General features: G+C 32.1%; 1 protein-coding gene across 1 annotated transcript in view; it reads left to right on the forward strand.

The window, feature by feature from the left end:
• LOC145268367 (uncharacterized) overlaps positions 1–26,500 on the forward strand; it is a 399,446-nt gene that overhangs the window by 275,466 nt on the left and 97,480 nt on the right. Inside the window, exons 6-7 of the mRNA XM_080123915.1 lie at positions 14,177–15,226; positions 25,332–25,496. Coding sequence (XP_079980041.1) covers positions 14,177–15,226; positions 25,332–25,496 — 1,215 coding nt within the window. The remainder of the gene's footprint in view (positions 1–14,176; positions 15,227–25,331; positions 25,497–26,500) is intronic.

Here is a 26,500-nt window from a genome sequence, read left to right on the forward strand (position 1 = left end):
TGTGTGTGCCTGCCTGCTAATATGTAAGAAAGGGCTATATGGGCATATTAACTTCACGCTCGTACCATAAAATTGTATTCTATTTTCTGGTGTCATGGAACTGTATTCTTAAATGCCATAAGATTTTATTCTTAAAATGTTACAGAATAATTTTCGTAACATTTCATAAAATCTTCTTTAGGTATTATAGCATTGTATTCTTAATGTAATCGAATGTTATTTTTAGATATCGTATGCCCGTGTTCTTAAAATCTTACGTAAGCATAGCATTACTTAAACCATTATCGAATTTTTCTTTCTTATTTGTTAAAGAGTTAAGTTTTTGAAATGTTGTTGAATTGTGTTCGTGTGATTTTCTAGAAATTTTCTTCTTAAGAGGGTCGTATTGGCGGATTGTTATAAGTCCCAACTCTGCACTATTTTATTGTGCGCAATTTGGCCTTGAAGGAATGCTTAAAAATAACTGTCATATATTTTCGCTAATAAACAGGCACATAAACAGATTTAGGTCGAATATTTAAAAAAAATATATACTAATCAAGTAAATATCAGGTGGTGTCACCTTGACTGATAACCGGTCTAAATTGAAGAGTGTTTGTCAAGCGAAAGTAATGGTTATAAAACCCGGTTGTCTCAATGGCAAAATCTGGACGCAAAAAATAAATAAAACTGATAAATTCGTTGAGGGAATGCAATTTTGTTAACAACCGGTTTTCGTTTATCTTAAATCTGGACAATTTTTACACGGAGATAAAATAAAAACAAATCTTCAAAGTGAAGCGAAAACAAAAGTGAACTTCTTAAGCAAATGAATTTCGTATTTAATAAATTAAATTTAAACAAATTAAATTTGAATAAAAAAGTGTGAATCTCAATTTTCAGAATAAACGACCTTCAGATAAAAAAATACACTTCAAATTATAGCAAATGAATTTCAAATTAAAACAAATGAGACTTCATATTAAAGCAAATGAATTTCGTAATAAAAAAAATTAACTTTAAATTAAAACTAATGAAATTTCAATTAAGATAATGAATTTCAATTTTAAAATAAATGAGTTTCGAATTTTAAAAAAATGAGCTTCAAATTAAAACTAATTACAGTCGAATTTAAAAAGTGAATGAATTTTAAATTCAGAAGAGTGAACTTCAAATTAAAATAAATAAATTTCGAATCCAAAAGAGTAAACTTACAAAACATAAAGTGAATAACGATACCTCCTCAATCAAGAAATTAAAAAAGAAAAAAAAATTACTTTTTACATTTTACAATTGCTGTCATGGAAAGAAACAGTGTTCAATGAATGGAGTTTTTATCTAAGAGCTTCCCATTTGTGGAATAGAGTACCGCGTGTTTTCTTCCCTGCAGACTACAACATAGTCATTATCATGCATAATGTCAAACAATACTTGTTATAACTCGTCCTCTTAACTAATTACATTTTGTTTGTAAAATGCATCATTTTCAATCCTTTCATAATATTTTTCATCATTTAACTGACAAGCTATCCATCTCATTAAAACTTATTTTCAAGTCGCTTTTAGCCTTTATAGGTGGTGACTCATTAGTATAAAAAATCCTCTCATAATGTTAATCATTCAACTGACAATCTATCCTATCATTAACTCTTATCCTCGAGTGACTTTTAAGCCTTGGTTAGTTGTGATTCATAAGTAAATAAAGGCCAGGACACTTCTTTACGAGATTATGATAGTTCCAAGCATCAATTAATCACGTTTCTATGTGTTATAAGCTTAATCAAATATGCATAAAAACGCTCACGAAAGAAGTTGTGAACTCGGTGATTAGATCCAATTAAGTATTGGCATCTCCAATTTGTTTTATCAATATATACACGTAGACGCCAATCCATTTTAAAGCTAAAGCCCAATCAACCGATGCTTGTTTCGCTAAAGTTTTTATTCATATATATATATATATATATATATATATATATATATATATATATATATATATATATATATATACATATATATATATATATATATATATATATATATACATATATATATATATATATATATATATATATATACATATATATATATATATATATATATATATATATATACATATATATACATATATATATATATATATACATATATATATATATATATATATATGCGTGTGTGAACTATATCAACTAGCAGGGCTACTTGGCGTTGCCAGAAGCGAAAGTGTTACATATTACTATTAAAATTTCTATCTCTTTACCTTTCTCTTTCCGACTCTTTTCTTCTCCCCCGTTTTCTTCATTCCTCTTCCCACCACTTTTCTCCTCCCACCACTCCATTTCCCTCTGAATATACACATACAAACAAATAGATACCTCGGTGAATGTGTCGACATAAGGAAAATAACTTCTGAATAAAAAAGCAGTTACTTCCCTTTAGTAAAAAGAATTTGCTAAAAACCACTTCCACCATTAGGAAATCTATGCCAGTTTATGCCCAATAATGAATAGTTGTTTATTATTATTATTATTATTATTATTATTATTATTATTATTATTATTATTATTATTATTATTATTATTATTATTCATCTAGAAAAATGCTGATCACAAATATACTAACTTTGCAGATCTTTTTTTAACAAAGAAATCATCACTTATCAAGGCCCGGAGGCCACTCGAGAATAAAGGTTAATGAGTGGATGGTAGTAAATGGGAAAATATCGTAGTAATTGTCATTAGTGAAAATTTGGTAAATTAGATTACTTAAGCGGACGGCTCATCAAGAACTTGCTTACGTTGGACCTGAAGATGACGATATTGTAGTCAGCTAGAAAGCAGGCAAACGGAAGACAATTCCACAGACGTACAGTTCTAAGAAAGAAACTGTGTTAATGGAATCTACATTTAGGTTTAGGCACAGATAAAGAGTGGGTGAAATTATTAATAGTGGTTTCAGCTAGACGAGTGTTTTTCGTGAAAGTTTGGCAAGGGAGAACCATAGACTCAGACGAGCACTTGCCATGAAAATTACGATAGGGCAGAGACAGGCTCGCAACGTTTCTTCTGTGGGAAAGAAGTTGCAGAGAAAAGAAAAGGGCATCCCCTACTAGGCTACAAAGTATGACGGGATAAGATCTTCCAGCAGCTCCTGCCCAAATGTGAGGTCTTGGTTCTATAGATTTGAACTTTTAGATATACATACACACAGACAACCTCCACGTGTATAATAGAAGACACAATATGAGCGGGTAGCGGTTATTAAACGGATAACAACGTAGACTAACGTCCTGGGTTAGCCAAGTTCGAATCCAACTTGTGTAACTTGCACTTGTGAATGTTAGCAACCTTTATGGTACTCTTGTAAAAATGCCAACAACAAAAAGAAGCCGTACCATGTTAATTCATACAAATGTACTTTTTACAATACAAATTACATGATATATATATATATATATATATATATATATATATATATATATATATATATATAGCTATATATATATAGCTTATATGTTTGCATGTAATTTAACTACTTAGGACAGTGATTACGTATGAATGAAAATAACACAAAGTTCTAATTTAGATAGCTCAATAGTACAATACTAAAACTACAGCTAGTTTCTTGATCACAACATTGCGTAAAATTGTTTCATACCCCGATATTATCATATAAGAATTTAACTGTCCATTATTCTAATTTACACAAAATTGGGCTTCATCAGCGCGTAGAAAAAAAACAACAAATATTACAAAAGTTTAACCGCCGACGAATAGAATGTTTCCAGTTTATACTGCAGGTATACGTGAAGGCTTCCTTTAGTCTTGACAGACTCTGGATACCCACTGTAAGGGTGCCTGCGCGTGAATTTTTTGTAGCAAGAGTTGCTCCAACATCACCTCTGCTGAGTCACTAGTGGCTAGTGGAGGTTAAGGACGACTGAAAACAAATGCCGAGATAAGCGGAAAGCACATACAGCGAGTAGACTTCCCAAATGGCCACCCAACTGGGATTAGCTTGGCTCAACGTTGCTTAACTTTGGTGATCTGACGAGAACTGGTGCGTCAACGTTATATTGCCGTATATTGCATGTATACGCAAGTATACGGAATAATAATAATAATAATAATAATAATAATAATAATAATAATAATAATAATAATAATAATAATAATATCTATCTTAACTGACGCAGATTTTTTCCCTTTTTCGGAAGGTAGATTTTCCCCACATTAAACATCAAGCTTCTGTTTAATTCTGTCCTCGTGAGGAGGCAAGTAAATGGGAACTCTATAAAGATCTATCTATCTATCTCACTCTCTCTCTCTCTCTCTCTCTCTCTATATATATATATATATATATATATATATATATATATACGTATGTATGTGTGTGGATTATGTTACTTAACAAGCACTTATAAAATGTATCTATGATCAATTGCTGTGTATGTGAATGTATCTTGCACATAAGTGTCTCTGTTATCGTGAACATACTAACTTATAATTTGATACCGAAGGAATGTAATTGCAAGATGTTGACTTGTTAAGACATGCACAAACATGCGGAATCACTTTCCACATAGAAAAAATACGTATACTCACACATAATATGCGCGTGTGTGTATGTCATTCTAATGAATCTCCAGTGGTTATGAGATAATATTCACTAACAGGTAGAAGTGCGTTATAGTATTTATTTATATACTAGCGTGACCTGTGGAAATTCCACAGCGGCATCTTTCATGTGTAATATGTTGCTGTTGGGCATTCAATGGACGCTCAGCCATTTTGTTAAAAACTGATAAAGTATTTATCTAAATAATCTGGTTAACGTAGTGTCAGAATACCAAGGAAGTATATTTTAGTTTCATCAATTCTTTTTAATTTCATTATTTTTTGTCTGTACATTGCGTCTTCGGTGATCGGGAGATCCTATTTATTTACAAGGAGGACAGAAAATGATAACATGCCACGAACTTTATATTAGCATATCTATATATTAATTTAATGTTCGTAGTATGTTATCATCTCTTATGCTTTTAAATAAATAGGATCTCCCGATCGAATAATTTATAATCTAGAAACTGTGACACACGTACGTACTGTGTTAAAGGTACTATGGTATTAATATATAGATTCATACAAACATTATTGGCTGTGTATGTGCATATATGTTTCAGGTATAAAAATTTGATGCCTTACTTTGTAAAATGTATGAAAGTGCACTTTGAAGATAAATAAATTTCAAATTGAATCTTGTACCTTTATTTTTAAAGCCAATAGTAAAAACATTTTGTTTAACAATTTGCATGCCTTGGATGAAATTCTTTTCTAACTTGTGTATATATATATATATATATATATATATATATATATATATATATATATATATATATATATATATATATATATATATATATATATATAACTTGAAGACATTCCGGGGCTCATAGTGTTTACATGTGAACAGTTTTAACAGAAGGAAAGTTTTTGTGTCACATATGTGGATGCTCATGTAAGGCTGAAGTTGGATTAAAGAGCCACCTATATATATATTATATATATATTTTCCATATAATCCATGATTTTTCCAGGCATTGCTATTGTATTAATATATAAATTTATAATATTTATTAATGATTGTCAAAAAAAAATTAGCTCTCAAACACACATTTATGCAATATTTATCATTCAATCACAGTAGTTCCGAGCCAGGGTCTCTACCGAGACTGCGGTTCATGAATTCGTGATCTGTATAGAGCGTAAACTAACAAAAAAGAAGATGCCACTCGGTGTCTTTTTAGATATCGTTGGAGCTTTTGACAACATACCCTTCAGTAGTATGTTCAAGTCGCTACGAGAACTTAATGTGCCACCAGTACTCATCCGATGGATTGAGTATATGGTGAGGCACAGAACAGTTCAAGTAGAACTACTGAGGGCAACTGTTAAAAGGGAAGTAGTTAAATGAAACCCCCAAAGTGGGATTTTATCACCTTAACTATGGAACTGTATGCTGAATCCTCTTTTAAAGGAGTTTAAAAATAGGAATATTTATACCCAGGCTGCTGCTGATGACATCGCAGTGCTGGTCGCGGGTTCAAAAGCATCATTGGTCAGACGCATTGCCAAAATGGGACTACATTTTTCATCAAATGTGATAACGAAAAATTTGAGTTCATTCAAAGAATATGTATATCATAGAATTCACTAATATTTTTCATCGATGAATTCACCATTTTTTGCTATCATAAGGAGAGTTAAAAAAAATTAGTTATTAAAAAAAAAGTTCGGTTTTTTAATTATAAAAAAAACGATACACGGGATTGAACCTAAAATCTTTCCACCAACCCCCGGTACTCTAACCGTTACGCTAACATGTCATATTGACAAAATCGCAGTAAAAAAAAAAATATATACAAAAAAAGTTATGCAAAATAAAAAAAGCGTTAGTCACTTATGTACTTACTCTCCTGTTTGTGAACCCACATATTTTGTTGTAACTTTTTTCTACTGAACCAATTTTCGAAATTTTTTTTTCAAAATGAAACTAATGAGGTGTTCTATCCAACTGTATAATCTGTTTGAAATTTGGTTGCGAACGGAATTAGTGGTGGGGGTTTGAATGTGTCTCGATACATTCAATTTCGGACTTAAGCATATATTCAACCACTACCACTACTAGCAGAAGTACTCGGATTGGATTAAAGAGCCACCTATATATATATATATATATATATATATATATATATATACTAGCAGAAATACCCGTCGTTCACTGGGTTCAAAAACAACCTACAGAAAATGGACTGTGATTGATGAAAGTATGATAGGTTATGAAAAGGAGGGCGTTGTAAAGAGATAGGTTTTGATACACAAAAATTTTACCCCAAGCAAAATATGATGAAAGTAAAGATAATTTTTGCGAAAATATATTTTTTATATCAATTTGTTTCCATTCGTAACCAAGAGTGACCAACAAAATGATGTTTTCTTACAAAGAGAAAATGTTATATATAATAATATAAATATACAAGAAATAAATGTTACCATAGTCAATAAAAGTTACTTTTATGGTAGAAAAGTTCATTGGTTTGTGTTTTTAAGTAGTTTGTAAAAAAAAAAATTTTTTTTTTTACTTCATGAACCGGTTTAAAAAAATTAAAATGGCAGCGACTTTGAAATGGAGAGCCCCGTTTTCAATTTAAAGGAGGGACACCTGGGCATTCTGTGTTAACAATTTAAGACAGTTCCGTCAACGTAAGGAATATTTATAAGCATATTTTAATGTTTTACGTTATTTTGTGCTTGTGGAATATTCGATTATGGTATGTCTAGTTTATATAAAAATTCATTTAAGTAGTTATGGCCTCAAATTTCGTTTTAATTTCGGTTCGCTGAAATTATTTCAAGTAAAGATCATTAAAAACTATTTCAAAACAAAGAAAAACATGAACTGAACTTTTATTGACTATGGTAACATTTATTTCTTGTATATTTATTTTTCAGGTAGTCATTTGTTGGCTTTTCTGCTAAACACTCTTACTAAATAATATCGAATCGACGAAATATCGAAAAACAAAGAAACAAAAACAGTTTTGAAAAATAATGAAGCATTAGTAAAATAATCCGAAACAGCAAAATGGGATATTTAAAAAGTAAACACGTAATTACTTTAGTTTTTAAAGCAAAGAATCGATACAAATATGAATAAGAAGAAAATGGCGACCTTTTCTAGCAGAACAGCTTTGTTTCAGTTTTACAGTATTGAACGGTGTAGTATTGCGCCGTCGGATTCAGGGTTGTGCTCTCGTAATCTAAAGAACACGCAGAAAGGGTTGTAATCAACTGAATTCCTTCTAGTACACCGACAAAAAGCTTAAACAAATATATAAATAAAAATAAAAAGGTTATGTAAATGTTTTAAAAAGACACGTAATCACGGGAGCAGGATTTTTTCCTTCTTTTGACACGTTAACAAGTAACATTCTTATTTTTTTTATTATTTATCTATTTATCTATTTTCGAAAGAGTGCCACGTGCAAGTGGAGAAGGAAAAAACAGATTTATGCAAAATTTGTGTCGAGAATTGTCTAAACTTTTTTTTTTTTTTTTGCTTTCATTCTAATAAGAATGTGAATTAATGAGGTGAATTTATTCGACACAATATGATTAAACTAAAAAAAAAAGCTGACGTCAATTAAGATTAAAGTTAATGTGTTATTGTGGACCTTCTTCCCTTTTATAAAACCTTGTTAAACTTTGTGACATATTTACATTCTATGGAGGGCAGGTGCGAATGAACACCCAATAATTTTATTATACCGTATTTCTTCAAACTGAAACATAATTATCAAAGTATACTTACGCAAATAGATATGAAAAGTCTTTGTTAAAGGTTGTGTCATATTTTCATGGAGTACAGGCGCGAACGCAGACCCCACAATTTTATTATATAATCCCTATTTAAGTTGAAACATACTCATCAGAGTATTCTTATGTACGTCTATATCAAAAACCCTTGTAAACGTTTTTTTTTTTTTCATTTTTTATTTCCATACTTTGGGGGCCAGGCGCGAACGCAGGCCCCACAATTTTTATGAACCACCGTTCTTCCAGATAAAGCATACCCATTCCTGATCCTCGATACATCTTCTATCATTATATGTAATCAGTTTTTTTTTAATATTCAACCATATAGGAGCCTATTCGCGACCAGACACACACACACAGACGTTCAGCGTTATATATATATATATATATATATATATATATGTGTGTGTGTGTGTGTGTGTGTGTGTGTGTGTGTGTGTGTGTATTGGATTAAGTGACCAAGTATGAGCTATAGCTAAGTTAATTTAATTTCATGGAAATAAGATTTTAAAAAAAGGTATGACAACTTATAGTGAAAATTAAGATAAGTCCAATTTTTCTTAAGTTTTAACAATAGGTATTGGAAATCAGTTAATAAATATTTATCAAAATAAAGTGTTTTAGAGCATTTTACAGGGTTTTATAGGACTTAATATAGGAACAACTGTCCATCTAAAAATTCAAATAATTCAGATTTGCATTGAATTTTATTGATACAAATTTTAGATTCCCTGAATCTCAATTAACTTTCAATTCCTTTTAAGCCTAAGTTTTCAAAATTAAGTACAAATATTGAAGCTATTTGTCTCCCTATAACGGCGGGATGTTGTGACAAAAGGACCAGAAATTGGGGTTTGAAGGACTAGCACCCTAAACGAACAACACTCTGGCTTGCAAAAATTGCCTGGCCGGACGCGACGGCATTCTCCGGTAGGGGGACTTAAGTGATTACGAATATACTAACCCTTTCTCAACGGAAGAAGGCAAAGCTTGGGAATGTGAACATCCAAGAAGTGTATAGAATCAAAGACACCCAGTTAACAGGGAACAAGTCATTTCAACTATGGCCTATACAATTGAAAATCCCGTTAACTTTCTCGATTACTGGTATGGGTTCTGGATATGACCTTAAACTATATCCAGTGGTGAAGCCCCAGCTTGCGGGATTTGGGGAGTGTGGAGCCACCCTTTAATTGCCATTGCTGCCAGGTCCACTGATCCGGAGTGATAGTACTAACAGGGTCCCAACTATGGGCCAAATAGAACCGACTTGCTTGAAAATAACAAATACATTCTATTAAAAAAAAACATCTCCAAAATCACTAGATTCGGCATTAAATAACCTGAAAAGGGTTGATGTGCCGTAAAACAAAAACAACCGACCATTACTGGTATGAGTGATTGTTTGTGCACGTGCGTGTTCGTCTTGTACGACCATTTCAAATTCTAGCATTTAGTATAGTATAGCATCAAGTGTCATTACTCAGCCGCAAGCATTGCCCGTTTCAAGTCACAGTTTAATTGAATTCTTGTACAGGAATCTCAATCTGACATCAATCGCACCGAAAACCGTATGGACGGAAGGGAAAACGAGTAATGGTTTAGAACAGGCATTCACGCAAGTCGTCGGTATCGAAATTCTCATATGCCGCAAAAATTTAGCATAAATAAAATGACAAATCGTTTTGTTAAAAACATAAAAAACCCTTTCTTCTTCTTTTCTTATTTAACAGCGGAAGTGACAGTGCACAACTTATTATGTACAATACGAACCGTACTGAAATAATAACGTTATAATTTAGAAACATATTCTCAACATGAAATGGGGAGGCTTTTTAAATTATTTTGTACTTTCCTCTAACAATTTAATAAACAAAATATTCAGTAACAATTACATTTAAGTTTAAGGTATATTTAAAAATAGCACCGTCCTTATTCTATATATATATATATATATATATATATATATATGTATATATATATATATATATATATATATATATATATATATATTACAAGGTGGTAACTACTTATCAAGGCGCGGAAGCTACTCAGGGATAAGGGTTATTGCGTGTACAGTACGTTAGTATTGGAGATTTGATAAAGTGGCTTACTTAAGGGGGCGGTTTATCAGGAATTATGTTGGACTTGAAGATATCAAGGTTGTAGTCAGGTGGGAAACAGGCAAAAGGAACAGAGTTCCACAAGCGTGCACTTCTAATAAAGAAGCTTTGTTCATGGAATCTACGTTTTGGTTTTGGTACAGATAAAGAGTGGGGAAAATTTTTGGCAGTGGTTTCAGTTAGACGGCTGTTTTTCGTGAAATATTGGCGAAGGGGGCAGAGATTGGATCTCAGACGAGCAGTTGCCATGGAAGTAACGTTAAAACAAAGACAGTCTCGCAACGTCCCTCCTGTGGAAGAGAGGTTGCAGAGAAGAGAAAAGGGCATCCCCCACTAAACCACGAAGTCTATTTTGTACTCTGTAAAGGCAGGATAGGCTGTTTTTAGCAGCTCATCCCAGATGTGGCAGCAGTACTCCATCCTTGGACGTACTTGGCTTTTATACAGATAGAGAATTGCATCAGTAGTGAGATATCTTCTGGAGCGGTAGAAGGATCCCACCATTTTCCCAACGTCCGTGGCAACAGATTTGATGTACGTGTTCCATTTTAGATCAGGAGTAAAGGTCAAACCCAGAAGCTTGTCAAAACATGGAGCCTCCCCAAGACGAGAGCCATCCATCACAATTGATGCCAGATGGGGATCAGAGCGTTGATGATGTAAAGATAGAAGCTTGGTTTTGGATGTATTAAAAGTGACCCGCCACCTCTTCCCACATTGTACCACCCGCTCAAGATCAGAAGAGAGAGAATTAGAGAGAAGTTTGTCATTTACAGCCTTTGATGTGTTGCCATAGATGGTCGTGTCATCAGCATAGATGTCAACGAATGATTTAAGTATGTGTTTTGGGAGGTCATTGATGTAGATCAGGAAGAGAGTTGGGCCCAGGATGGACCCCTGAGGGACTCCAGCATTAATACTGTGTGCCTCTGATTTCTACCCATCAACCACTACTCTTATGAACCTTACAGAGAGAAATGATTTAATGATCGAGAAAATATTTTCAGTTATACCGTAGCTGGAAATCTTGTGAAGTAGGCCCTTATGCCATACCTTATCGAAGGCCTTCGATATGTCAAGGAAAGGAAACCTTTGTCAAGAGATTCACTAATCCTATGTGATATAACCGTTAGCACATCTGCTGTGGATCTTGCAGAGCGGAAACCATATTGTGTGTCACTAAGAAGGTTGTTTCTGTTGAGGTGGTTGACTACTTCTTTATTTAATATGGATTCCAACAGCTTACTCATGACACACAGGAGACTTATTGGTCTGTACTGAGAAGGAGATGACTTTTCACCTGAATTCTTAAATACCTGGGCATACTGATGAGGTTTTCCAGGGTGTTGGAAAGAACTTATCCTTAAGGCAATGCTTAAACAGTTTTGTAAGTATGGGGGCAAGTTCTGGTTGAAGCTTTTTCAGCACTATAACTGGAATGCCATCAGGGCCAGTTGCTTTACTGGAATCAAGGTTCTTGATTAGTTTGGCAACCTCGTGCACAGATATTTGTATGTTGCATAGCGTGTTGTCTGTTATAGGAAGAAATACAGGGAGTTGATGGTCATTGTAGCATAGGGTAGAATTAGCTGCAAAGTTCTTGGCAAATAATCTGGCCTTGTCTGATGCTGACGAGATGACATCAGATCCATTGATGATAGTTGTGATAGAACGAATGCTTCTGTTCAAGATTCTGTTTGCTATTTACCAGAACTGGTGGGAACCAAGCTGCTGCTCAGCTACTTTGGATTTAACAGACTGGGCATATAGCTCTCTTGCATGTATTATTACTCTTTTACAGTAGTTGCTGGCAGTCCTGAAAGCAGCTTTAGTCTCAGTGCATCTATTACGTTGGTAGCTATGGAAAAAGTGATTTCTGTGTGCGATGGCAGCAGCACATTCAGGGGAGAACCATGGCTGGCTGTTAGGTTTTTGTTGGAATTTTTTGGATGATATGAATTGGTCTATGCGTACAATTAACAATTCGGTCAGTTCTGATACTATAGAGGACACATCCTTTTTAAACATGGAATGCAGAGGTAGGTCAGATAGGAATGTACGGAAGTTATCCCAGTCAGCCATAGAATATCGATATACAGTACGGTGGAGATATATATCTTCACCTGATAGTTTGTGTAATCAAATACTTTTGTCAACAAGCAGAGACTTGCTGTGGTTGACATCTTCGTGTATTTGGGTAGCACTCTTGCCAGAGACGGAATCCTGGACGCTGAGGAACATGAAAAAGAAGATAACAAATAAACAAAAAGTGCGACAACTTTTGATTAATCAAAAATAAAATTGGTTATAAACATTATTATTAGTTAATATAAAAATTTAGAATTAATGCTTTTCCTATTTATTCTAGAAATTAGCTTGTTAGTGATCCGTGAAAAATCTTTTCCCTGCTCAGGGGCTCCATGGTGTCTCGAAGTTTGGGAAACCCTGCTCTTAGTGATGCACTTTATATTTTGAGACCGCGTAAATTATTGGCAAGGATATGATGCTTTCTTCATTTGTTTTTTGTTCACGCAAAAATATCAAATTTATCCCGGAAACACTGTTCTAACTCATTGAGGTAGACTTTATAGCTGTATCAATGAACGAGTTATGATGAGTATTTCCACGAACAAGGCGTCGAGGCCACTTATTCCCGTTGTAGCCGTATAGTTATTGAATCTTCAACGAACTCCATTACCGTGTAAAAGGTGTAAGTGTTTCTTGATCGTTGATTATTCTTGAGGAAGCCGAGAGGCAGCCATAATTGTATAGGAATTATATCTTTAACTCGTCGAAATAATCAGTTTTCGTCTATCTTTGCATTTTATTTTCACAGATACACGCGCGGGCGCGTGGTATTATATACATGTCTATTTATCTTTTATCTACTCTCTCTCTCTCTCTCTCTCTATATATATATATATATATATATATATATATATATATATATATATATATGGATATGTTATATGGATATATATATGGATATGTTATAATTTGGCAAGAAACCTATATATGTTATGCACATAAAAATATTAAAAATTATTATATATATATATATATATATATATATATATATATATATATATATAAAGAATAAAAGAACAACAATATAAAAATATATACTAATACATCTAGATTTATTCGTTTATTCAATATGGATGTTATATCATTTAGAGGTGTAGAATAAGTAAACTTTTTATACCTAGGTATTTCGAAGCCTAGACTTCTCATCTCTAATATGTTACCTAGTACTTTCTCTCCTCTTCTGATGTGAAGCATTAAGCTTCGAAATATCTAGGTATAAAGAGTTTTACTTATCCTACTCCCCTAGTTGATGTGACATATTTAATGAATAAACGTTGGCAAAAGATTCTTAGGAACTTCCAAGTTAGTAAGGTTGTAATCAAGCAAATTTAAATTTTATTGTCCTGTAAAAAAGCGTGTAATCAGTTAAAATGCATCTAAATATAAAAATGTAAAAAAAAAAAAAATTACACAATATACACAATATTTTTGAAGTTTCGTTTAATTTTAAAACAAAAGTAAAAATTCGGACAGAACTTATAGGATGACCTGATATATATATATATATATATATATATATATATATATATATATATATATATATATATATATAATTTTTATTTAATCCAAGAACTAAAGCTTGATTCTGATTATTTCTCTTTGTTTTTCCAGGTATGTGGAACGCCACTGGAAGTACGTTTCCTCGCAATACTTCGGAATCTCTTACAAATTGATTCCACGGACAATCTCAGCGATGAGATCTGGGAAATGATAGAGAAACTGGTTTCCAAAGTGACTGTAATAGAAAAAGCAGATGATGCCCAAAAGGTTTTAATAAAAACCGAGAAACGGCTGGACGCCATTTTGGAAAAGGACAATAAATGTTTCTGTTCTTGTCATAGCAAACCAGACTGTTACCGGAAGTACAACGACAATGCAGTTCGACGACGTAGTTCGGCGATTGCGTCCACCCCGAGCTCAAACCCTACCACACCAGAGGGAATTGTGAGCTCATTGTCTCCTTCGGTAGTCTCATCATCTCTCAATTCACCTATACACTCCCTAAACCAGTCATTCAGAATCATCTCCCCATCGTCTCCGATTCGGGCGGGCGTAGGAAGCATTACCAACAGTCCTTCTCCCATCGGTCAGGCGCCAAATGGCGGCAACGGTAGCATCAATGCATCACCCACGTCAAACTCGATACCCTTCAAAACAGGCTCAGGTCAGGTATCCACACCAACAGCTGCTGCTGCTCCTCCTCCTCCTCTTCTTGCGCCACCCCCTCCTCCGCCGCCACCACCACCACCTCCTCCACCGCCGCCATTACCAATTCCGGGAGGAGGGCCACCCCCTCCGCCACCTCCTCCACCACCACCTTTCATGGGTGGTGGAGGTTTGGGCGGTGGGGGAGTGCCGCGCCCCCCTAACACTCTAGGTCTGAATATACAGCAGGCACCCAAATTACCACAGCTTAACATTCCGTTGCCAAAAATTAAACTCAGAACTCTACAGTGGCAGAAAATCCCGACAGGTAAAATCGTGAACCAGGGTTACAATAATCTATGGCTACAACTGGGCAAAATATTCAATGGAGTCAAAGTTGACTACGACGCAATGGATGAACTATTTCATATCAGTCAACCGTCCCATCCTGACATAGCGAAAAATGGGAAAGATGGCGCAAGGAGTTCCGAAAAGAAAAAGAAAGAACATCTTGAGGTAATTGTATAACCTACGTTCAATTTCGTAGAGTTACGACTTTTTAAAGTTTATTGGTTTCTTTAGGCTAATTACAGATACTTATAAACCGCTATTTTAAATAATTTTTTAGAAGTTTTTCAATTGTAAGATTCCACAGATATTTGTTTATCTAATGCATAAATTCAGTAGTGGTATGAAATCGAATATAGAATCCTGATATATATATATATATATATATATATATATATATATATATATATATATATATATATATATATATATATATATATATAGGCTACAATATTTGCGAAAGAAAACCCGAATAACAAGAAATATTACGTAGGTATGACTTCCTTAGATTTCAAAACTCGCTACTATGACCACAAAAGTACATTCAACAATAAAAAACACCGTATGAAAACAACACTAGCGAATAAATACTGGGAACTCAAGAAAAGCGGACATTCGCCGGTAGTCGAATGGAAAATAATAAGACAAGCTACCGCGTGTACGGACCTAGACGACCCATGTAGATTATGCCTTCATGAAAAATTTTCTATCCTGTACTTTAAAGAACCCCAACATCTATTAAACTGCAGAAGAGAAATAGCAAACAACTGTGTTCACAAGATAAAATTTACTCTAGGATAGCGATACAGAATAGTTTTAAAACTAACAAAAACAATAGAAAATAAACAAATAAATAAATTAAATAAACATGAATATGCGTACACGATCACACACATATATGTATATATGTATATGTATATATATGTGCATATATGTGTGTGTACACATATATATTTATATATAAACTAACATTTATAAAAAAAACACTAACCTTGATTTAAAACAGATTAAGAAACTAAATATCCAGGCTAAATAGAGGAAAGGAACAAGTCAACTACAGGTCAAATAGGCCTTTGTCCGATAAAATGCATGCTCATTGGCTGATAGGAAGGGCGCGGTGGACACTAGAAAGCTGATTGGCTAACTAAAATCTCAATAGAAGATGCACATATAAAAACGACAAACAACCACAGAATTCGCGCAAAGCCTGAAGAATCCTAGAGTGAATGAAACGCGGAATATTCAGTGTAGCTTAATCGCCATATACATTTTATAACTTACTAACTAGCTCTACCTACGTATTGAGCACTTTTGAAGTAAATACTTATTTACTAAGTTTACGCATAAATCTATACTTTCGTATATAAATTTTATGTGAGTAAATTGAGTAGTTATATGTATATATATATATATATATGTATATATATATATATATATTAATATATATATTAATCTACAGAGAGACTGTGTCACGGTATCACAGCTATTCAGTGCTGTTATACTAGAAACTGCCTCCAGCCAAGATTAAAACACGGCCGTCCAGACGGAAGTCGGCGCTTCTAAGAGTTACCCTAAGTGAAATTGCAACGATCAGCATTGTCCAAACGCCTTAATCTGTATTTGTTCACATTGTATTATACTTATTGCATCCACTAAGAAAAAATAATTGAATTCAAAGCACGTGAAGACATCTTCTTATGCCGCCATATTAGATTTGATAAATGTTAAAGAAATATTTCCAAGAATTCGTATTTAGGTTCGAATAAAAAACAAGAAATGAAATAAATTCCCAAAATATAGTACTTCTAATATATTATATATATACTAATGAATAGAACAAGATTGTTAGATAGCGCTTAATAACAAGAGCGTTTTTTAGGGTAAACAGTTACATAGGGTCGCTACAAACAACCATATGTTTCATGTTTCAGTCAATGAAACTTCTTCTTCTTCTTCTTCTTCTTATTATTATTATTATTATTCGACCCTGAACCCATCGATGCCACATGGGTTTAGGGTCGCCTGACGAAGTCTCATTGACTGAAATAGATGGCTTTTTGTAGCGACCATATGTAACTGTTTACCCTATATATATATATATATATATATATATATATATATATATATATACATACACAAATATATATATATATAAATATCTATCTATACAAATATACATCTACAAATATATATTCATATATATATATATACAAATATATATATATATATATATATGCATATATATACACACACAAATATATATATACAAATATATATGTACACAGACACACACACACACACACACACACACACATATATATATACATACATACCTCGCTTTATTCAGCCACTCTGATCAGTCATAGGTGACGAAACACGTGTCAGTGGATAATTATATTTTAAAAACAATATGTATACCGCTCCCCATGTGGGGTGCCAAATTGGTTAAAGGGAAAATTATTCTCAACTCGCATTTAGGTAAAAATGCACTTTCGTAAATAATTGAATTAATTAAAAAACGTTTCGCAAAAACAAAAACAAATAACATCTATATATATATATATATATATATATATATATATATATATATATATATATATAATCTATATATACAAATGTATAATCTTTTATTTTCAAGTACAATGTTTCTAACCTATCATTGCTTCCAAATAGACAACTTCTGATGCTCTTATGTTCCACAACTAGAATTTAAATTCATAACACCTAAAACAACATTGCCGATTGCAGTGATAATAGCGACACTAAAAACAAGTTTGTGTATTTTCTTTTTAAAAAATGGACCAATACTAATTTGAAGATGGATTTTTTTCCTAAAAATTATAATAAAAAATAAAAACCTTGCATCAAGAAAGATTCCTATTTTCAATTTCAATATTTTTAATCTAGCAATGCATCCAAATCAACGAACGACTTGTTTCTCTTTCACCTTATCTTGGGTTGAGCGTATTGGGAAGTGATATACAAACTGCAATTAGCGTATTAAGCTATGCTTTTTGTGTAAACAAATCGAGCTTAGGCATTTGGACAATGCGAAAACGTTGTCAATTCACTACCCACATAGCAACAGGCGAATGCCGTAATGGTTAGAAGTACCGACTGTCATTTGGGCGGTCGAGTTTCGATCCTGGTTTGAGGTAGTTGCTTTCTTACTGCACTGACGACTTGTGATTCAGCGAAACTGTACTGTATGTGGATGACTATATATATATATATATATATATATATATATATATATATATATATATATGTATACATGTATATATATATATATATATATATATATATATATATATATATATATATATATATATATAGCATCAGTTTCCATTCCAAATGCCAAGGGATAAAAAGAATTCGCACACATAATTTTTTTTTGTTTATATTTTCCTTCCAATGTCGGGTTCTTTGCTAATATATATATATATATATATATATATATATATATATATATATATATATATATATATATTAGCAAAGAACTCGATATTGGCTGGGATTGAATGAGGATCTACGAATTCTTCACACTTTTAATACTTTTATTGTCATAAACACTAGAGACCTACCGCACTGCACCAGAAGGCTTAATGTGCCTCTCCGCAGTGACTTAGTCCACAATAGAGTCTAGTCTATATTGCACTGTAAAATGCCTACTGTTCATTTTATAAAGTTATTTTAATATAATGGCTTAAAGTAAAGTTTTAAATGCAAAAGTCAATATCATCATTGTTGTGCTCTAAGCGGAAAATATTCGAATGCGCCCCTGTCTTATCAAAGAACCTACTGTTGATTTTATACGCTGGGCCCTTCTGCTTTTGTAGTGATAAAGCTTCTCAATTGTCTTTGTAATGTTAAGCATGTTAACTTTGGTCAAAATGAAACTTTAATAGGATTTGTTCGATTATCAATTTTCTATACTTATCGGAAACATTCCGATATATAAAATATGTAAGAACACTCCCGAATGCATAAAGTACATTTGTGTGAAATTTCATAAAAATCGGCCAAGTCGTCTCGAAATCCATAAGGATCAAGCTCGCATATATCCACACACGCGCGTGCGCATACACACACACAAACAAACAAAATGTCTTTTAAATATAAGAGCTATGAGAGATATCTCAAAGTGTGATTTCGTAGTTCATACGCAATGAACTTACACGCACATCCAAACAGAGAAAGAGAGAGAGATAAACAGTAGGCAGACAATGTGTGTGAGAGAGAAAGAGAGAGAGAGAGAGAGCAAACAGACGGACAAAGTGTCTTTTATATATAAGCAGATATGAAAAAGAGATAGAGATCTCAAAGTGTGATTAGGGTATATTATTCTGTCAATAATTTACTTCAAAAATACATTGTTTATCTTGACAAATTTTTAATGAAAAAATTCAAAGAAATTTGACCCATGTAAGACAAAACATTAGAAAGAATACATCATAAATCATATGCGTGAAATAATGTTTGTTTTTTATTTGTTTGTGATGTCTTTTATTTTATTATCCATTTTCAAAACCACATTTTTCATCAATTTGAACTGATTTCTTTCTGTTTGTTTTACGTTTAATATTATTATTATTAATATTATTATTATTATTATTAGTAGTAGTAGTAGTAGTAGTAGTAGTAGTAGTAAGGATGGCAATGTAGAGGTATGGTGGGACAAAAGTGTCATAACGACCAAGCAATTGGAACATAATCGTCTGGATTTAGTCATCATTAACAAAGTCTAAAAAAACTGGCAGATTGTAGACTCCTCAGTACCCTGGGACAGGAATGTGAGAGAGAAGGAGAACGAGAAGTGGAGCAATTATGCTCCATTGGCCTTGGAGATAAGGCGTATACACGGGGTTAAAACACAAATAATCTCGGCCGTAGTTGGTACACTAGGAGTAGTATCAAGTCGTCTGGAAGGACAATTGAAAAAACTACGAATCCCCGATGTTTTAGGCGGCCTTCAAACCTCTGCAATTATAGGTACCACCAACATCCTTAGGAAAACCCTTGATCTTTGAAGCTCTTGGTTTGAAGCTGGGATTAAGGGAAATCATCTGGAAATGAATCCTATCTCTTTTTCAGGGAGACGTTCATAAACGAAATCAGAATTATTTATATTGTCCTCAATTTCAGCAATTAAAACTGCTATTACGATGGCTTTTAGTTGCATAAACAGAGCCATAACTCGATATATTCTAAATCACCTGCATTCGAAACAAATATATAGCTATCTCTACACGAAAGAAAACATGTAATTCAGAAGTCGAGATTTAGAATTCGAAGTTTTGTAAACAAAAACAAATGACATTTGGTTCCAATAAAAACAACAGCAAAAAATAAAAAAAAAAATGCGTATTATTTACATTCTTCGGGCTATTGTTTACACAATTATTGTTATTTTTACAAAGTTTTAGTCGATGTAACCTCCGACTTTCTTCGGGTGTGTCTTGTCGAACTCGGGAATCTTTCTTTCGAACTCGGAAACCTGCACGAAATTCCCGAGTTCAACAAAATACGCTTGAAGAAGGTCGGAGGTGATATCAACCGAAACATTATGAAAAATAACACTCAAGATGAGCACAGTAATCTGAAGAATCCAAATAATACGAATACTCAATCATCATCTCAAAAATTCAGAAACGAAATTTAGACAAAATAAAACAAATAAAACAAACCGAACAATTTGGCCATGCGAATCATACGAGAATGTAATTTAAAAAGGTTTCAACTTGCCTCTCCACGAGGACAGTCAGACACAAGGTCGATTTTAATGCGGGAATGACTGTTCAGCAAAAATTGTCATTATTAATTGAGACAAAAAGAATTGTCCCGTCTTACACACAAACACCATTGAGAAAGCTACAACATTCGACAATGTACTCTTCTAGGCCAAATAAAGTCCAGTTAGCTCGTAAGTTAAATTGACAAATTTCCATGGTTGAACGTTGTGACGACAAGAGAAATCGTTTTTAAAATTAACAGAAGACTAAATTGCCTAAGATCACATGCATTGCCCCCCCCCCGTGAAATCTGTATGAACACAAAGTCTGTTTTTAATGTTGAGAAAATATTGTTTCCCCTAAAAGTCACGCTTGGTAGACACAAGAACTGCTTCAGTCTAGAAAGATTATTTTTTAACGGCCGAAGACAATGGAATTCCACCCTCCTATACTTTTATTGTCATCGAAATCGGTGTAATCAAATCGATTGATTGCCTTTAAAAAGTCATAAGAGTAGAAAAGGCCCTGTTTATTGCAGAATATGTCAGCAAATTTTTGAAGTTTTTCTTCGGAATATTAGCCAATATATTCTGTAATAAGTAATATTTGTTTTACGCTTATGGGTTTAAAAATTTTCCACTTCCTTTTTATCAACATTTATCCTTTTTAAACCAAACGGAAAATATCTCCAACTAATTTTTTTTTTTTCTGAGAAACATAAATCTGTCCCTGATGAGTTGTTTGGTGAATTTCAATCATTTAATAAAACACGTGTAAGACACGCCATATTAACAAAAAAAAACACTATTAGTGTAAAATAAATACATCTTTGGCTTTGGAATGTTTACTAGCGATCTATATGCTCTTAAAGTTCATTTTTATTGAGATTAATTAATTGTGACAATTTGAATACAAAAATATTGAACATACACATTAAAAGAATAGTTTTTTATAATCCAACGTATATATATATATATATATATATATATATATATATATATATATATATATATATATATATATATATATATAATGAGCTTCTATTTTTCTTGCAAGTTTGTACCTATCTAAAAAATTTAATATGTTTTTCATTTAAAGGATTTTTTTTCTAAAGAAATCTTTACATAATGATATATATTATAATATCTATGTCTATACGCGCGTACGTGTGGGCGCTGTAATAAGAGCAGCAACAATGATTTCGTACATATTTTCAAAGATATTCTATTTAATAGACCTTAGTCCATCCCATTATTTATCAAGTTTCATGCCATCCAACACCTTTAAGTGTCATCTAATGTGTTTGTTGAAATTCTATAGCCTTTTTATTTTTAACAAAGCTGAAGACTTGTACAATGTTTGAAATACAAACAATGTAGGATGTTAATAGAGTCTTAAACAGAACCCCACCCGATATTTTTTTATGTTAATTCTTAATATTAAAGTTTCCTATATTTTCTTGTACAGCACTTCGACTTTTTCTGTTCTCAATCAGCGAAAGAGGAATCCTTTTATGCGAAGACAAATAAAATTTTTGTTCCAATCCAGAGTGCCCTTTTGGGGGCGCTCGATCCTCCCTGCATTAAAAATACTGACCTTTTGCCTAACTCTGCTCTCGTTGAGAGGCAAGTAAATAGGAGCAATATCCTTCGTCTAATTTTATTTAAAAGTTTAGAATCTCCTAGCGAAAAATTAATACGTGGGGGTCGCGATGATTCGAGGTGACCGTTGTTGTAACATATTTTGTCACTAATATATAAAAGTGGATATCTGTTGTTTTTTTACTTTCAATAATAAAACGTCAGGAAACAACCACTAATATTTTTTTTTTAAATTCACCCATAGAAACATATGTTGAATATATATATATATATATATATATATATATATATATATATATATATATATATATATATATATATATATATACAGTACTCTATCGCTTTTTCACCAGCTCATCAGTGCGGCTTGACAGGCAACTACCTCAAGCCAGGATTGAAACCCGACCGCCTCTACAACAGTCAAGGCTCCTAAACATTACGCTAATCGGCTGCTGTTGTGCGAGTTGTGAATTGACGATGTTTTGACATCGTCTGAAATACCTAAGCTCGATTTGTTTACACAAAGAGCATCGCTTTATACGCTAATGGCAATTCGTGCATAACTTTTCAATATGCTCAACTCAAGATGAGGAGCATTATAGTCATCCACATACAGTACTGTTTCGCTGTTTCACGGCTCATCAGTGGGGCTAGACAGGCAACTACCTCAAGCCAGGATTGAAACCCGACCGCCTTTATGGCAGTCAAGGCTCCTAACCATTACACACTCATATGTGTGTGTGTGCGCACGCGCGTGTATGAAAAAAAGACTTTGTATTCAACGTATGTTTCCATGCGTGTATTTTGAAAAATATTATGTATATGTGTGTCTGTGCGTATATATATATATATATATATATATATATATATATATATATATATATATATATATATATATATATATATATATATTAGTGTTAGGACAATTAATCGGAATCGGGAATAGAAAAAATTGGAGCTTTTTCGGGTATCGGAATCGGAAAATTTTGCGACTTTTTTCCGATGCCGAAACCGATTCCTAAAATTATCTTTTTTTATTTAGTGTTGGTTTAAGGAATATTTTCCACTGCTTTTAGTGATAATGAAATAATAAATATTTACTGATTATAACTTCCAGTAAGGCTAAAATCTCTAGATCATTTCCTCACAAGTGTGCTTTCACGTTTGAGAAAATACAAGCACATTTAAGATGTGTGTTTTTTTTTTACAGTAATCGGGGAAAAATAACAATTTTATATTTAAATATTTAGAGATTTATAAAGAATCAGAATCAGTAATTGTTTGGAAGCGGGGGTTTAGTGCGGACTAGGCAATTGTAACAGAATCGGGGAAAATATTGGAGTCGTCCCATATAGTCTCAAACAACATCAATAATTGTATTATTTATTTATTTCGTTCCTGACGAATCCCTCGCTAGACGTCACATCCCCACTATGCTACCTAGCATCTTTTTTACTCTTCTGATGAGAAGCATTAGGCTTCGAAATACCTTGGTATAAACAGTCTCCTCTATGCCCCAACTAAATGTCTGTATACCCTTATTGAATTAATGACTCATTTTATATTTACCAATATATATATATATATATATATATATATATATATATATATATATATAGTATTTGTGACTTCATTTTCCACTATTATTGTTTTCATATATAAGCTTCAATGAAATTTGTTGAGCTTTATATTATCCCGATAAGTCTCCTCTTATACAATTGAACTTACTCTCTTCTTCTAACTCATATAAGTTATATATATATATATATATATATATATATATATATAAATATATATATATATACATATATACACACGTATTGCTGATAATACTTGACTATTTACTATATATATATTGTTATTGATTGAACATTTAATCTTCAGAAGAGAGTGACATTTACAACTGAATTTACACCGTGGGTTCTTGCGAGATTTTCCTTAAAAAGGTTGAAGATTACATTGACTGAAACGTTGTCAAAATAACGCTAAAGATAAGAACAATAGTTCTAATAATCCAAATAATCCAAATCATCAATTTTCATCTTTAAAAACATAAACAATAAAAACAAAAAATAAGATAAAAAGGACAAAAAAAAAAAGTTTCTTAGAAGTTTATTTTTACTGGTCGGTTTAATTTTTTTTTTTTCGCTGGCTCAGAAAAATTCGATTCATTATACAACTGCAGCAGAGTTTAGAGACAGTTCTCATGTACAGGCACTTGCAAGCACAAATATACTTTTAGGTAAAGCTTTATTATAAAAATAATAAATTTAAGGAATAGATGCGAAATAGTTTTTTTGTTTTTTTTTTACATTTACCACTCCTATATTTTCATCGAATCAACTAATTGTTATTTAAATCAATAATACAGCACATATTTTGAAATACTACACACACATACACACAAACACACACACGCACTCACACATATATATATATATATATATATATATATATATATATATATGTATATATATATATATATAATGAAAAAAATTAAGACTGTAAGTTGAAATTTACAATCAAATTTATTGTTGAGCTCTTTTATTTGGTTGTGATTAAAATATTTATATATAAGTACTGGTATTTATATTAGATTGACCTTCACCATTGCTTATATTAGGTAAATATTGCATCTTTTTTGTTTCATTATTTTTATACATAATAAATACAGATATATGCATATGAATACATATAGTAGAGGCGACCAACATGCCTGACGAACGTCGGAGGCTACTCCGATTAAATGTTGCACAAATAACACTCAAGGTGAGAGCAATAGTCCAATCAAAACAAGTAATAACAATCAACCTTCACCTAAAAATCCAGAACTGTTCTTTATTGTTTTTTTGGTTTTGTTATTTGTTTTTTTTTTTCTTTGTTATTTATCATGTCTACTTTTTAAAACTAATTTGTTTTCAATGTTTAACTTATTTACAGATAAACTTGTTAGACAGTAAACGAAGTTTGAACGTCAACATTTTTCTGAAACAGTTCAAGACGTCCAACGAGGAAATAACCCAACATCTTCGAGACGGTGCCAGCGAAAAGTTTGGCACCGAAAAACTCAAAGCACTCCTGAAAATATTACCCTCTGTGACTGAGGTAAATAATCAAAATACTTTTTCGTGAAATATTATGGATTTATGCATATATATATATATATATATATATATATATATATATATATAATAAGGAGTAAATATTAAGCTTATAAGCCAAAAGTTTCTGTAAACTTAAAGTAAATATAAATATTAATATTTATATAATTATCTCAAACTGATAAAAAGGCTCAATACAGCTAAGATAGGAAATAAAGCTTATTATAGAAGAACACAAATTAAAGACTGTCAATTATAATTTATATGAATTGATTGTTCAACATGATACTCAAATATGAAATATTGGAATTTCCTTAATCCATTAAGAAAATTTTAATCCATTAAGGAAATTTTAATATATCCTATTTAGCTATCCTGTCGAATAATCAATTCATGTAAAATATAATTGACAGTTTTAAATTTGTGTTCTTCTGTATGCATATATACATATATATATTTGTGTTTGTGTGTGTATTCATATATATATATGCATGTATATATATATATATATACATATGTATCTGTATACATAAATATATATACACACATATATGCATATTTATGCATATATATATATATATATATATATATATATATATATAATCTCAGATTATCTTTTTTGAGTGTTTCTGATATTAGTCTTAGTAATTACCTACATGTAGATATTCTAAGAGACGATGTTATTTCCAATTGATTTTTTAAAACTTTTATTTTATATTTATATCTATTTATGCTATTTACTAAGATTATTAATATATCACAGAGGAGGTCGAAAAATATATCTGTCTTTGAATCATAAGTCATGTTGCTAGTACTAGAATAATCCGGTTCAAGTATTGAGTAAGACATATTTTCTGATGCGCTGTTTACTAAGCAGCAAAATAATAACATCAAAATTTCTTTTTTATATTAGCATTTATAATAATTTATTTTATTTTCAGTAAAGTTCATTTTTAATATTCCACATATGGCAAAAATGGAGTGGGGGAAATTATTGATAGTGGTTTC

The sequence above is a fragment of the Euprymna scolopes genome, chromosome 43 (genome assembly GCF_053919585.1).
Source record: "Euprymna scolopes isolate OS-2025 chromosome 43, ASM5391958v1, whole genome shotgun sequence".
Lineage (NCBI taxonomy): Eukaryota > Metazoa > Mollusca > Cephalopoda > Sepiida > Sepiolidae > Euprymna > Euprymna scolopes.